The sequence below is a fragment of the Budorcas taxicolor genome, chromosome 5 (assembly GCF_023091745.1).
Source record: "Budorcas taxicolor isolate Tak-1 chromosome 5, Takin1.1, whole genome shotgun sequence".
NCBI lineage: Eukaryota > Metazoa > Chordata > Mammalia > Artiodactyla > Bovidae > Budorcas > Budorcas taxicolor.
In genome coordinates, this window is record NC_068914.1 from 124,971,442 (window position 1) to 124,988,521 (window position 17,080).

General features: G+C 37.6%; 1 protein-coding gene across 1 annotated transcript in view; it reads right to left on the bottom strand.

Annotated features, from left to right (window-relative positions):
- The window catches only part of CCDC91 (coiled-coil domain containing 91), a 416,515-nt gene that overhangs the window by 150,124 nt on the left and 249,311 nt on the right, over positions 1 to 17,080 (bottom strand). The window contains exon 8 of the mRNA XM_052640421.1: positions 14,411 to 14,518. Within this exon, the coding sequence (XP_052496381.1) occupies positions 14,411 to 14,518 (108 nt within the window). The remainder of the gene's footprint in view (positions 1 to 14,410; positions 14,519 to 17,080) is intronic.

Consider the following 17,080-nt stretch of genomic DNA (forward strand, 5'->3'; position numbering starts at 1 on the left):
TCCTCTATGATCCACCTCCCAGAATTCTGGAAATAAAAGCAAAAATAAGCAAATGGGATCTAATTAAAATTAAAAGCTTCTGCACAACAAAGGAAAATATAAGCAAGGTGAAAAGACCGCCTTCTGAATGGGAGAAAATAATAGCAAATGAAGCAACTGACAAACAACTAATCTCAAAAATATACAAGCAACTTATGCAGCTCAATTCCAGAAAAATAAATGACCCAATCAAAAAATGGGCCAAAGAACTAAATAGACATTTCTCCAAAGAAGACATACAGATGGCTAACAAACACATGAAAAGATGCTCAACATCACTCATTATCAGAGAAATGCAAATCAAAACCACAATGAGGTACCACTTCACACCAGTCAGAATGGCTGCGATCCAAAAATCTGCAAGCAATAAATGCTGGAGAGGGTGTGGAGAAAAGGGAACCCTCCTACACTGTTGGTGGGAATGCAAACTAGTACAGCCACTATGGAGAACAGTGTGGAGATTCCTTAAAAAATTGCAAATAGAACTACCTTATGACCCAGCAATCCCACTGCTGGGCATACACACCAAGGAAACCAGAATTGAAAGAGACACATGTACCCCAATGTTCATCACAGCACTGTTTATAATAGCCAGGACATGGAAACAACCTAGATGTCCATCAGCAGATGAATGGATAAGAAAGCAGTGGTACATATACACAATGGAGTATTACTCAGCCGTTAAAAAGAATTCATTTGAATCAGTTCTGATGAGATGGATGAAACTGGAGCCGATTATACAGAGTGAAGTAAGCCAGAAAGAAAAACACCAATACAGTATACTAACACATATATATGGAATTTAGAAAGATGGCAATGACGACCCTGTATGCAAGACAGGAAAAAAGAGACAGTTGTGTATAACGGACTTTTGGACTCAGAGGGAGAGGGAGAGGGTGGGATGATTTGGGAGAATGGCATTCTATCATGTATACTATCATGTAAGAATTGAATCGCCAGTCTATGTCTGACGCAGGATACAGCATGCTTGGGGCTGGTGCATGGGGATGACCCAGAGAGATGTTATGGGGAGGGAGGTGGGAGGGGGGTTCATGTTTGGGAACACACGTAAAAATTAAAGATTTTAAAATTAAAAATATATACATATATATTTAAAAAAATAAAAAAAAATAAAAGGGAAAAAAATAAAAATAAAAATAAAGGAGATCAGTCCTGGGTGTTCTTTGGAAGGAATGATGCTAAAGTTGAAACACCAGTACTTGGGCTACCTCATGCGAAGAGTTGACTCATTGGAAAAGACTCTGATGCTGGGAGGGATTGGGGGCAGGAGGAGAAGGGGACGACAGAGGATGAGATGGCTGGATGGCATCACCGACTCAATGAACATGAGTTTGGTTGATCTCCAGGAGTTGGTGATGGACAGGCAGGCCTGGCGTGCTGCAATTCATGGGGTCACAAAGAGTCGGACATGACTGAGCAACTGAACTGAACTGAACTGATACACATGTCCCAACCTTCTTGAACCTCCCTCCCATTTCCCATCCTTTCCCACCCGTCTAGAATTTCACAGAGCCCCATTTTCAGTGTGCTGAGCCATACAGTAAATTTCCATTGGCTATCTATTTTACATATGGTAGAGTATATGCTTTCATGCTGCTCTCTGATGTCAAAACCACCTGAGTAAAATGGAGGAATAAAATTCCTTCACCTAAATTTCTGAAACTTAAAGGGTGAAGAATTAAGCATCACTTCAGTTCAGTTCAGTTCAGTCACTCAGTCGTTTCTGACTCTTTGCGACCCCATGGACTGCAACACGATAGGCCTTCTTATCCATCACCAGCTCCGGGAGACTACTCAAATTCATGTGCATTGAATCGGAGATGCCATCCAACCATCTCATCCTCTGTTGTCCCCTTCTCCTCCTGGCTTCAATCTTTCCCAGCATCAGCATCTTTTTCAATAAGTCAGCTCTTCACCTCAGGTGGCCAAAGTAATGGAGTTTCACCTTCAACATCAGTCCCTCCAATGAACACTCAGGACTGAACTCCTTTAGGATGGACTGGTTTGATCTCCTTGCAGTCCAAGGGACTCTCAAGAGTCTTCGCCAAAAACAGTTCAAAAGCATCAATTCATCGACACTCAGCTTTCTTTATAGTCCAACTCTCACATCCACACACGACCACTGGGAAAACCATAGCCTTGACTAGACGGACCTTTGTTGGCAAAGTAATGTCTCTGCTTTTGAATATGCTTACAGTCCATGGGGTAGCAAAGAGTTGGACACAACTGAGTGACTTCACTTTCACTTTCCTGCATTTGATTAGGAAATGGCAACCCACTCCAGTGTTCTTGCCTGGAGAATCCCAGGGACGGGGGAGCCTGGTGGGCTGCCGTCTCTGGGGTCACACAGAGTCGGACATGACTGAAGTGACTTAGCAGCAGCAGCAGGTTGGTCATAACTTTCCTTCCAAGGAGCAAGCGTCTTTTAATTTCATGGCTGCAGTCACCATCTGCAGTGATTTTGGAGCCCCCAAAAATAAAGTCAGCCACTGTTTCCCCATCTGTTTGCCATGAAATGATGGGACCAGATGCCATCATCTTCATTTACTGAATGTTGAGCTTTAAGGCAACTTGTTCACTCTCTTCTTTTACTTTCATCAAGAGTCTGTTTAGTTCTTCTTCACTTTCTGCCATAAGGGTGGTGTCATCTGTGGTTATTGATATTTCTCCCAGCAATCTTGACGCCAGCTTTTGCTTCATCCAGCCTTTATACAGCATTTCTCATGATGTACTCTACATATAAGTTAAATAAGCAGGGTGACAATATACAGCCTTGACGTACTCCTTTTCCTATTTGGAACCAGTCTGTTGTTCCATGTCCAGTTCTAACTGTTGCTTCCTGACCTGCATACAGGTTTCTCAAGAGGCAGGTCAGGTGGTCTGGTATTCCCATCTCCTTCAGAATTTTCCACAGTTTGCTATGATCCAGTCAAAGGCTTTGATATAGTCAATAAAGGAAAACTACATGTTTTTCTGGAACTCTCTTGCTTTTTTGATGATTCAGCAGATATTGGCAATTTGATTACTGGTTCCTCTGGGTTTTCTAAAACCAGCTTGAACAACTGGAAGTTCAAAGTTCACGTATTGCTGAAGCCCGGCTTGGAGAATTTTGAGCATTCCTTTACTAGCATGGGGCTTCTCTGGTGGCTCAGAGGGTAAAGCGTTTGCCAGTAATGCAGCAGACCCGGGTTTGATCCCTGGGTTGGGAAGATCCTCTGGAGAAGGAAATGGCAACCCACTTCAGTACTCTTACCTGGAAAATGCCATGGGTGGAAAAGCTTAGTAAGCTACAGTCCATGGGGTCACAAAGAGTTGGACATGACTGAGCAACCTCACTTTCACTTTCACTTTCTTTCTCTTTAGTAGTGTGTGAGATGAGTGCAACTGTGCAGTAGTTTGAGCATTCTTTCGCATTGCTTTTCTTCGAGACTGGGATAAAAACTGACCTTTTCCAATCCTGTGGCCACTGAGTTTTCCAAATTTGCTGGCATATTGAGTGCAGCACTTTCACAGCATCATCTTTCAGGATTTGAAATAGCTCAACCTCCACTAGCTTTGTTTGTAGTGACACTTCCTAAGGCCCACTTGACTTCACATTCCAGGATGTCTGGCTCTAGGTGAGTGATCATACCATTGGGATTATCTGGGTCATGAAGATCTTTTTTGTACAGTTCTCCTGTGTATTCCTGCCACCTCTTCTTAATATCTTCTGCTTCTGTTAGGTCCGTACCATTTCTGTCCTTTATTGAGCCCACCTTTGCATGAAATGTTCCCTCGGTATCTCTAATTTTCTTGAAAAGATCTCTAGTCTTTCCCATTCTGTTGTTTTTCTCTATTTCTTTGCACTGATCACTGAGTAAGTAAGTAAGTAAAGTTACTCAGTCATGTCTGACTCTTTGTGACCCCATGGGCTGCAGCCCACCAGGCTCCTCAGTCCATGGGATTCTCCAGGCAAGAATACTGGAGTGGGTTGCCATTTCCTGAGGAAGGCTTTCTTATCTCTTCTTGCAATTCTTTGGAACTCTGCATTCAAATGGGTATAGCTTTCGTTTTCTCCTTTGTTTTTTGCAGCCCTTCTTTTCACAGCTATTTGTAAGGCTTTCCCTGACAGCCATTTTGCTTTTTTGCATTCCTTTTTTTAGGGATGGTCTTGATCACTGTCTCCTGCACAATGTCATGAACCTCTGTGCATAGTTTATCAGGCACTCTGTCTATCAGATCTAGTCTCTTAAATCTTTTTCTCACTTCCACTGTATAATCATAAAGGATTTTATTTAGGTCATACCTGAATGGTGTAGTGGTTTTCCCTACTTTCTTCAATTTTAGTCTGAATTTGGCAATAAGGAGTTTATGATCTGAGCAAAAAGACAGGACACTGAAAGATGAACTCCCCATGCTGGTAGGTGACCAACATGCTACTGGTGATCAGTGGAGAAATAACTGCAGAAAGAATGAAGAGTCGAATCCAAAGCAAAAACAATACCCAGCTGTGGATGTGACTGGTGATAGAAGCAAGGTCTGATGCTATAAAGAGCAAAATTGCATATAAACCTGCAATGTTAGATCCATGACACAAGGCAAATTAAAAGTGGTCAAACAGGAGATGGCAAGAATTAAGCATAGTAAGTGCTGAAGATGAGCAATACAGAGGCAATACTAAGTTCTTTGATAAGTATTACCTGATCAGTCTATTAGAAATACATATATTTGGGCTCCAACTAAACTATTAAGAATCAAAATTAATGGCCAAGAAGCCTGTTAATCTGAACAAATATCTCCAGCAGTCTCATTGGAAAACATTAACCAAAATGATATTTCCCAATAATGTGGAAACAAACACTTTCCTGGTTTCCTGTTAAAACTACAACAGACTGATAAATGCTGCTTTTGTAGACAAAAAAACAGCTAAGTATTGCCAATTTCATAAGGTTCAGCTTCATATATTTCTTTGCCCTGTTGGATTTACTGCATCAAACTCTGTAGGAAAGAGAATGTTGTTAACAAATAAAGCAGTCCAAGAACTTTTCATGATAAAGAAAATCTCAGAAAGAAATAATTATCATCAGGAGGAAATTAAGAGCCCAGAAAACTAAAATTCCCCAAGTTATACTAGTTCCTGTCCTAGATCTGTGAGGCTGGCAAATCTCATTTCAAATCTCATCTGGAGCCTTATTTTTACTGAAACACAGCAGTGCCCATTCACTACATAGTATTTATAGGCACTTTCTCACTATACCAGCAGAGCTGAACAGTTGAAACAGAGAGCCTAAAATATTTACTATTAATACCTACCTTTTTGGGAAAGATTTGTCAAACTTCCCTTAAAGCAATATAAATAGCACAACAAAGATTTGTAAATGATAAACCAACAGAGGCCATAAAATTATGTGAAGAAGACATAATAATCCTAAACATTTATGCACCAAATACAAGTATGTCAGATAGATGGGGAACTAGTCAAATGCGTAAGTATAGTCAGATATTTTAACACCTGCCTCTCAGTAATTGGTAGACAATAGAACAAAACTCTGTAACAACATGGAAGACTTAAACAACATGACAAAACTTGATCCAATTAACACTTATATAAAAAAAAAACTGCACCAACAGAAGAATGAACACTTTTCAAGCAAACAGAGAAACCTAAGAAAAGTACTTAAATCATATGAAGTATATTCTCTATCTATATTACAATGAGATCAGAAATCAGTAAAAGTAGTACATTTGGAAAACCACAGAAGATTTTAAAATGAAGTAACACATTTCTAAATAATCCAAGGTTAAAAAAGAAATCAATAAAAAAACTTAAAAGTACTTTTTCTCACTGAAAATGAAAATATGACATTTGAAATTGTGAAACACATATCTAAAGTAGTACCTAGAAAGAAATTCACGTTACTAAATAGGTTATTTATAAAGCAAGACTTCAATCAATGACCTAAGTGTCTACTTCAAGACACTAGAATAAGTACAAATAAAATCTCAAATTAAAATTAAGCTAAAGAAATAAAATAATAAAAGTCAGAGCAGAAATCAGTGATACAGAAATAAGAAAAAAACAAAGAAAATCAATGAAATAAGCTGACTCTTTGAAAGGATAAAAAAAATAATAAACCTCTACAAAACTGTCACTTCCCTAGTGGCTCAGATGGTAAAGGATCTCCCTGCAGTGCAGGAGTTTGATCCCTGGGTCTGAAGTTCCCCGAAGAAGGGAATTGCAACTCACTCTAGTATTCTTGCCTGGAGAATTCCATGGACAGAGGAGCCTGGTGGGCTACTGTCCATGGGGTCACAAAGAGTTGGACATGACTGAGCAACTGACACTTTTGCTAAAGAGTTAATGAGGAAAAAAGAGGATACAGATCACTAATAACTGGAATAAAATAAGAGAGGTCACCAAAGATTTATGAAAAAAATTACACCATAAACATATACAGAGATAAAATGACAATAAAATCCAACATCTATTCCTGGAATAAAAACTTGGGAGTAGGAAGAAAATATTAACCTAATAAATGCCTTTAGGGTTTCTATAGCTAAGTTTGTATCTAATGATGAAAAACTGAATGTTTTCTTCCCAGGTCAAAAAAAGGCAAAGATATGCTTCTATTTTAACATTTACTAGAGGTTCAGTTAGTTCAATAAGTTAAGAAAAAATAAATAAAAGGCATCGAGATTAAATGGAAAATGAAATGATGTCTCTGCTCTCAGACAACATGATCATCTATACAGAAAACCCTATAGACTTTACAAAAAGAGGTGCTTAAACTAGTAAGGGATTTTAGCATCATTACAGAATTGTATTGACTGTTACGTACCAGCAACAGGAACCGGGTAATTAAAATTCTTAAAAATATATGTCAAACTAGCACTAAATAAATATAAAATATATCAGGATAAATTTGACCCCAAAACTGTGTTCGACTTGAACAGTGAAAAATTTTAAACTGGAAAATTTTAAAAAGACCCAAATAAGTGGAGCAATAAACTGTATTATTAGGTAAGAAGACTGAATACTGTAAAGTGGTCAACTGCATCTAAATAGAATCAACTTAATCCAATCAGTATCTGTGATACAATAAGAAATATATATTAGGTCTTTATCCCCAGTTCCTAGCAGAGACCTAAAACCCTTTTAATCCAGGGTATTTAGGAGTGAAAGGAGTATCTTTTATTATTCACAAGAAGACTCTTTCAACAATACTTGAGTTCATGCTAATGAGGAGACTCTTGGTAGGTCTCAAGATATCTTCAGGAGACTGATTGTCAGAGTAACAAACCATATCATAAAAGAAAGAGTTGGAACATTCAACCTTATTCTCTTCCTCAACATGGATGGAAAGGAGAGGTGCTGAAGAACAAGTAAACCAACAATGGCCATAGATTTAATCAGTCATACCCATGTGATGAAACCTCCATAAAAACCCCTAAACAAAAGGATTCAGAGAGCTTCCAGGTTAGTGAACACATCAAGTTGCTGGAAGAGATACACACCCAGAGAGTACCTTCTCACCCTTATCTTGCCCTACGCATCTCTTCTGCCCTTATCTTGCCCTACATTGCATCATTTATAATAAAATGGCAAACCATCAAAGCCTCAAAAGGAATTTGTGAGAACCCTTGCTTTATACCCATTTGGTCACAAATAGAGGAGGTCCAGGACTTGGGACTGGCATTTGAAGTTGGTGTAGCCTTGTGGAACTGAGCCCTTAACCAGTGGGGTCTGCACTAACTCTGGGCAGTGTGAGAATTAAATTCACTTTAGGACATCTAGTTGGTGTACACAGAGAACTGGAGAAATCTCTGATGTTAAAATCCACATATTTGGGGTCAAGAGTATTTGGCTGTGAGTAAACACAGTTCAAAACATCCCAGCATGCTTTGTTGTAGAAATCAACAGGCTGACTATAAAGATTACATGGAAATATGAATGACCTGCTGCTGCTGCTGCTGCTGCTGCTAAGTCGATTCAGTCATGTCTAACTCTGTGCAACCCCACAGACGGCAGCCTACCAGGCTCCCCCGTCGGCAAGAACACTGGAGTGGGTTGCCATTTCCTTCTCCAATGCAGGAAAGTGAAAAAGTGACAGTGAAGTCGCTCAGTCGTGTCCTTTGCGACCCCATGGACTGCAGCCTACCAGGTTCCTCTGTCCATGGGATTTTCCAGGCAAGAGTACTGGAGTGGGGTGCCACTGCTTTCTCCGTTGAATGACCTAGAATAGCCCAAATGACTTTGAAATATAAGCAGAATATTAGAAGATTTACACCACCTGAATTCAAGACTTATTGAATGACTATGGTAAATAAATAGTACAAGACTTGAGTTGAAACAGACAAATAGATAAATTGAACTGGTAGCAAATTTAGTAGCAAACCCACACGTAAAATGATTAATTTTTGAAGAAGGTACAAAGGAAAATCACTGATGAAAGAAAAGTCTTCTTAGCAATTAAGACTGAAATGCTTAGACATCCATGTGAAAATAAAAAGAAGAAACTTCAGTCCATATCTAGAACCATATGCAAAAATCATGCTGGATTATTTGAAAACCTGAAATTATGAACTAAAACCTTTAAAATTAAATACAGAAGAAAATATTTTTGATTTTGGGTTAGGTTAAGACTTCTTAGATGTAACATCAAAAGAAATACCCATAGGAAAAAAAATGATGAACTGGATTTGTATGCCATTTAAAATTTCTGCTTTTGGAAATACATTAGAAGAAAAGAAAAGCCATAGACTATGATAAAGTATTTGAGCACGTATCTGAAGAAAGATTTATATCTAGAATATGTAAAAAACCAAACAAACTGAAAATTCAATTATGAGAAAACAATAACAACAATTAGGGACAAATGTCACTTTCCTGGTTAATATCTTATAATAGCACCCAATTTCAGGTCAGGCAATGTAGCAGACAAGGTCATTCTATTCAACAACAACAAACCATTTCTCGATCAGATTGTGACATGCAACAGAAAGTACATTTTATATGACAACTGGTGATAACCAGTTTAGTGGCTGGGCAGAGAAGAAGCTCCAAAGCACTTTCCAAAGCCAAACCTGTATTAAAAAAAAGTCATGGTCACTGTTTGGTGGTGTGCTGCTGATCTGATCCACCATAGCTTTCTGAATCCCGGAGAAACAATTATATCTGAGAAATGCTCAACAAATCCATGCTGCTACTGCTAAGTCGCTTCAGTCGTGTTGGACGATGTGCAACCCATAGACGGCAGCCTACCAGGCTCCGTCATCCCTGGGATTCTCCAGGCAGGAACACTGGAGTGGGTTGCCACTCCAATGCATGACAGTGAAAAGTGAAAGTGAAGTTGCTCAATCGTGTAGACTCTTAGCGACTCCATGGACTGCAGCCCACCAGGCTCTTCCGTCCTTAGGATTTTCCAGGCAAGAGCACTGGAGAGGGGTGCAATTGCCTTCTCTGAAGCAAATCTATGAGATGCACCCAAATCTGCAACTGCTGCAGTGGGCATTAGTCAACAGAAAGGGCAAATTATTCTCCATGACAACACCTGATTGCACATCACACAACTAACACTTCAAAAGTTGAACTAATCGAGCTTCGAAGTTTTGCCTCCTCCATGCCTGACTTCCCATCAACTGACTACTACTTCTTCAAGCATCTAGAAAACTTTTTGCAGGGAAAATACTTCCAGAACCAGCAGGAGGCAGAAAATGCTTTCCAAGAGTTTGTCGAATCCTGAAACATGGATTTTTACACTACAGGAATAAACCAACTTATTTTGCACTGGCAAAAATGTGTTGATCGCATAATGGTTCCTATTTTGATTAATAAAGATGTGCTTGAGCCTAGTGATTAAAACTCACGGTCCATAACCACAATTATGTTTGCACCAACCTAATACATTTAATAGACGAGAAAAATAAACCACAGAGAGGTTAAAGGACATTCCACAGTAACACAGCTAAGTGACAAAGCCAGGGATAATGGAGCCTCTTTGATTCTGGATCACATGCTTGTAACTACTCTTATGAGTGTTAACTTGCTTTTCCCTTAAATTCTAAATTTGAATAAAATAGAAAAAAAAAAAGACTCATATACACATGAAAGGTTGAGCCAAATTATTCTTAAAGAACAATTCAGGTATTATTTTTATTAAAGTTACTTACTTCAAATTTCAAAAGACATCTCAAGAAATATGATTTGGAAAATATCTGTGAGATGCCATTTAAACACTTTATATGCTTTTACCTAATGATCATATCGCTATTAAGTACTATTTCATCACACTGAATTGCTTTCAGTTCAGTTCAGTTCAGTCATCCTTTAAATGTCCCATGGTAGTCTTGAGTGCTCTTCACTACATATTTCTCATGGAAACATTTCTGGTGATATTCCACTGATGAACATGCAATGTGTTTCCATGTATTTAGGTTATTTTCAATTTCTTTCAGCAATGTTTTGCAGTTTTAGCTTACAAGTCTTTCTTCTCCTTGGTTAATTATATTTTTTTATAAAAATGCCTCCAAGACAGTTTACTCTTTAAACTGCTCTTGCAAACAGTAAATAGGCGAACTCACTGTTAAAGACTCAATGGATTAAAGGATCCCCAAGAAAAGACTCAATAAGTCTGTGATGGTCCTGTATATGCTTTCATTTAGGACCAAATGGTTTGAGAAAAAGAGAACACTGGGATTTCTTCAAACTGGTTTTATAAACGAAGCTATCTTTAATCAGAAGATGAGAGAGACATAGACAGACAGGAAGCATGAACATATTTAACATATTAAATCTAGAACATGGGTCTCTAAAGTAACTAGGGATTTGCATCTAACAAATGGAGCCAATTGTAACCATATAAAATGTCCAAAGAATTGTCATCCTGAACTGTGACTGTTTCCTACCCTAAATGATCCAGGACTCCCAAATTTTTATAGAGAGGGAGCAGGGTGAGAAATTCTATAATCTCCAATACTCACATTAGGTATAGCAAAAAAAAAAAAAAAAAACTAAAAATTTAGACCCTATAGGATTCGTAAAGAACAATGGACAAGAAACCCTGGCCTTAAACCCTGAAATGTGAATCACGGTAAATTAAAAAGCAAATCAAACCCCCACAGCAGAGATACTTACTGAATCTATTCATTGAGATTTTAGAATTGCTACATAGTAATGATAGCTATGCATCTCTGATTCATCTTTCCTTCTGAGAGCATTCACAGTATATACTCTGCCCTTTATCTCACTACTATCTACTAGATCTGTTGGTGGTAAACAACAGATATTTTAGTTTCTAGTTCTTCAGGTCAAAAGGGACTATATATCTAGACCTGATGATGTAGAGACTACAGCACATCATTTCCCACCTATCACTCAAATATCCTGGACTTCTGAGCATAAGACTATCACTTACCAACAGCCAGACATCTGGGACTGTGATGTCAAGGGTGCCTTAGGAAGCATCACTGCAAACAAGGCTAGTGGAGCTGATGGAATTCCAGCTAAGCTAATAAAAGTCCTAAGAGATGATGCTATTAAAATGATGCACTCAATATGCCAACAAATATGGAAGACTCAGCAGTGGCCAGAGGAAAAAGGTCAGTTTTCATTTCAATCCCAAAGGAGGGCAATGCCAAACAATGTTCAAATTACCATACAATTGCTGTCATTTCACATGCTAGCAAAATAATACTCAAAAAACTTCAAGCTAGGCTTCAACAATACATGAACCAAGAACTTCCAGATGTACAAGCTGAATTTAGAAAAGGCAGAGAAACCAGAGATCAAATTGCTAACATCCGTTGGATCATAGAAAAAGTAAGGGAATTCTAGAAAAACATCTACTTCTGCTTCATTGACTACACTAAAGTCTTTGACTGTGTGGATCACAACAAACTGAAAAATTCTTAAAGAGATGGAAATATCAGATCACCTTACCTGCCTCCTAAGAAGCATGTATGCAGGTCATGCAACAACAGTTAGAACTGGACACGGAACAACAGACAGGTTCAAAATCGGGAAAGGGCAACACCAAGTCTGTATACTGTCTCCCTGCTTATTTAACTTATATGCGGAGTACATCATGCAAAATGCTGAGCTGGATGAAGCACAAGTTGGAATAAAGATTGCTGGGAGAAATATCAATGACCTCAGATATGCAGATGATACTACTTTAATGACAGAAAGTGAAGAGAAACTAAAGAGCCTCTTGATGAAAGTGAAAGCAGAAAGTGAAAAAGCTGACTTAACTCAACATTCAAAAAACAAAGATCATGGCATCCGGTCCCATCACTTCATGGCAAGCAGATGAGAAATTAAGGGAAACAGTGACAAACTTTATTTTCTTGGCCTCCAAAATCAAAGCAGATGGTGACTGCAGCCATGATATTAAAAGATGATTGATCCTTAGAAGAAAAGTTATGACCACCCTAGACAGCATATTAAAAAGCAGAGATATCACTTTGCCAACAAAGGTCCATATAGTCAAAGCTATAGTTTTTCCAGCAGTCATGTACAGATGTGAGAGGTGGACCATAAAGAAGGCCAAGCACCAAAGAACTGATGCTTTCAAATTGTAATACTGGAGAATTCTCTTGAAAGTCCCTTGGATAGCAAGGAGATCAAACCAGTCAATCCTAAAGGAAATCAGTCCTACATATTCAGTGGAAGGACTAATTGATGCTGAAGCTGAAGCTCCAATACTTTGGCTATCTGATAGGAAGATCTGCCTCGCTGAAAAAAACCCTGATGCTGGGAAAGATTGAGAACAAGAAGAGAACTGGGTGACAGAGGATGAGATGGTTGGATGTCATCATCGACTCAATGGACATGAGTTTGAGCAAACTCCAGGAGATAGCGATGGACAGGTAAGGAAGTCTGGCATGCTGCAGTCCATGGGATCACAAGGAGTCAGACACAACTGAGCAACTGAACAACAATATCTGGATAGAACCTTCAGATTTTCTCCCATATGGGCAGGTTAAGAAATTTTACCTGAGAGATGAAGGCTGGAAATATCTGGCAACCCAAAGAGCAGACCATAGTATACCAGTGCTGCTTATCAAAGATTTTCTGCCCTTTCCCTCTCCCTACTCCAGATTCAGAGTAGGGTTTCACTCCCTGACCCCAAGATGACTGCGGGCACTGCAGATACAAGTTGGGAGTAGAAGTGTCATTTCCAGTCCAGAATGCTGAAACACCAGTAGGAAATCTGACTGAATTTCTTTGATCTGAGTTTTTTTTTTTTTTAACTCTACCAGGTAACAGGTAACATTCCACAACTGAACTGTTTTATCAGACTAGTTTCCATCATGAGGACATCGTGACACTGAGCCCTCAAAGCAGCCTCAGTGTATACACAGAATTGGCTAAGACATAAATCTTCACTGTCTGAAGTCAGGGAGTTTAAGGCATAACATGGGCTGGCCTGGCTAATACATGCCTTATGCTGTTTCACGGTTCTGTAACCTCCTCTTCTCTGTGACTTTTCTGTACATTTATACGCACATATCCTTCTTATCTCTGACAACCTGGTATTCTACCAGTCAAGAGAATGTAATTGTTTTTTATCAAATTTATAAAATTTGCAGTGCATTTCCTATTCCAAACCACTTATTAAAATGACTCTGAAAATACTGAACCAAGCTTACCCCAATCTTGGGGACTAAGTGGCATGTTTATAAATCTTCATTTAAATTCTAGATCTAAATTTTCTATTAGTATATTTTCTTCCTGTAATATGAAATCAGTCTTTTACATAAGGTTGATTTTATTTTCACCTATCAAGCTTCACATTATTCAAAAGTGTAGCTGGGAACTTCTTGCACATATTATTTATACTATGACACATACATACAGGCTTTTCAATTGACTATTTCATGTAAATGTACTTATCATGTGTGCAATGCTTTCTAAGACAATAATCAAGAAGAAACAAAAAAAATCAGGAGAAAATATCAAAATAGAAATAAATTAATATAAGCAATGAAAGGTAAATCAAACACAAAATAAGTACTTAAATTCAAATATTATTTATAAATCTTACACCACAAATTATTTCACATGCCATAATACATTTACAGTGATCTCTTTTGCTTTTGCTATTTGATAAATAATATGATACTCCAGAAATCAGTATAAGAATTATCATTAATTTGGGGGATATTCACATATTTTAGGCCTTTAGTCCTATTTTTAGTCTATCATAAAATTCCCAAATTTTAACACTGATTTTACATCAGCAGATTTTTTTTCTCCAAAATACATCAAGGAAAGTAAATGGCATAAAAGTGAATAAACAGTTATAGAGCTCTCAGGGGAAGAGAGTCAGAAGAAAAGTATAAATATATAATGGATGTGCAATTTTATTACCTGAGTATTTAACAACTCTTCACACTTGTGTGCTTGTTTCTCAATTGCAGAAATGTACTGCTTTTCAATAGCTTCTACTTGTTGCTTAACTGAAGACTGTAGTAGTGCCTAAAAACAAGCAAAAATGTTATTTGGATCACAAACAAAACTTGAATCTACTATTGGCATGATAAATTTTTTTGACAGATGTACATGTCTGAAATATGATCTTCTGCATTACAAAATATACATTTGTGAATATTAAAGCACATTCATATATAACACTACTTTAAGCTTTTGGTTTTAGGTTCTCCTATTGCCAAAACTACAGTTTTTTGGCTCAGATTTTCCTTCTACACACCTTCTCTTTAAAAAGGCCAAGTCACAGAAGATGATAAAGAGAGTGAGCAGTTCTGTTAAATATAAATTCAGTTTAGCAAAGACCACACAGGATGAGAAGCATATGAAAGCTGCTGAAGAAAAAAAGAAAAGAGAAAAAAAAAAAACCAGACATATTTCACTGGCTGACAAAACTCCACATCCTCTCGGCACACTGTAATATCCCATGGGCCAAGCATGATCTTCAAGACCACAAGTCAAGTAAAAGCAGATGGAAACTCTGAGCAGTTTCAATCATGAAAAAAACTGCCCCCTAGGAAGTGCACGCCCCTAATGTGAAAAGGTGTAAGGCAAAGTGTGGATGGCAGAATCTCAAGGCAGTATTCATAAGAAGTAATAAAACTTGGGAGACTAGACAAACGCAAGTGGACAGTGTAAACACTGGAACCTCAGTCACTTAAATATAAAGATGTTAACACTGTTCTAAGGGAAGCCAAATCAGCATTGGAAGATGTTCCGCCCACTTACTTCCGTATTGGCGATGCTTAGAATATTATCATCTTTCCTTTTTTTTTAAAGGCATTATACATTATAGTTAATGTGCTCTCGATATTATCTTACATGCTATTTATAAATCCTGAATCATTCTAAAATATTCACTTCACCATACGCATAAGAACTCCAGCAAGTATTCTATTTTTGAAGGTCTATCTGGATAATAAACTACTCATAATCAAAATAGTAAGTTGAAACAGACACATGTCTTATAGAAAACAGACCTTTGGCACATTTACCAAGAAAAGAAAAATATGCCAAATCTCTTAAATAATCTCTGTTTTGAAAATAGACTTACTTGGTTGGAAACAACATGCATCAAGAGGCTAAATAAATATGCATGTATTTTTAAAAACTGAGACAAAAATATTTTTGAAACCTCTGGATAAGTCTCAAATCTTCATATAATTAACTTTCTCTTGCAAATGTTAAACTGTCTCATGATGCTTCTACTCCTATAATTCAACAGTCATCACTCTGAAGCTGCAGAATTACCAGTAAGTTGGTAAAGGAAAATAAAGTTCTGACTGCAATTTCACCAACATAAAAAGAACTGCTTAACAGCACTGCTTAAGGTTTTCATTTATATATTATGTCTTCTAAAGAATCCATAATAATAATTTATGAAAACAATTAAAATTTAAACTGGCTAGATAATGTAAAGCTCCTATTTACCTTTGATACAATATAATACTATTTTTGGACTTCAGAAAATTTAAAGGTTGGTAGATTTATGGCCAGTTCTCTTGGGTACATTCATGGCATCTTTTGTAGAGAGAAAAAAGTCATTCTCTGGGGGGACTTGGGTTATGGCAGAACTGTTATGCTTAATGGAAAGGATTGTTTTCATTTCCCTATTTGCTATGATACCAAATAATCCCAGTTTTAATATCAAGTTGTTATTTTTTAGTAAATTATATCCTTTAGAGAGACAGGTAAATTAATGAAATAAAATAATACTTTCTCATCATAATTAAGAAACACAAATGAACAGTACTTTCTCCTTTGGTGATTAATCTGTAAACTACATACTCATTTTCTACCAAACTTTAAGCAAGTAAGCACCATAGGATAATGAATCATGTAAATGCTAAACTGTAATTATGGAACATGGAAAAAAGCTTGCACAAATGACCAGCTTTTCACATAGTTCAAGCCTCTCAGCCCCATTCAGTTACTTAAATGTATCCTTCTATAAAAAGGACATGAAGATAGATAACAGGAACAGAAAGATTTAAAAAGTCGGTCCTCACTGAGTTCATTCTACTGTTGAAGAGAAACATTCTCTAGAAAACAGAAGGTGCAAGGTGCTTATCAGAGATAGAAAAGATGCCCAAGGCCTGCCTGTAAGGCTGATTGCTGTTCACAGAGAACATTAAATAAAGAAGACTAGCTGGAATTAAGAGTGGAGGCAGACAGAATGGCAGAAAATATAGAAAAGTAGGCAGGTGCCATATACTAAAAATCTTTGTATTGCCATAACAAGATTTATTTTTTTTTAAGTGGGCCTATAATACTGAACACAGAATCGGACACAACTGAGCAACTGAACTGAACTGAACTGATAATACTGAACTTCCTAGTTGTGCATTCCAGTCCCGTATAATGAAAAGGACATCTTGTTGGGGGGTTAGTTCTAAAAGGTCTTGTAGGTCCTCATAGAACTGTTCAACTTCAGCTTCTTCACCATTAACTGGTCAGGGCATAGACCTGGACTATCGTGATACTGAATGGTTTGCCTTGGAAACGAACAGAGATCATACTGTCATTTTTGAGACTGCATCCAAGTACTGCATT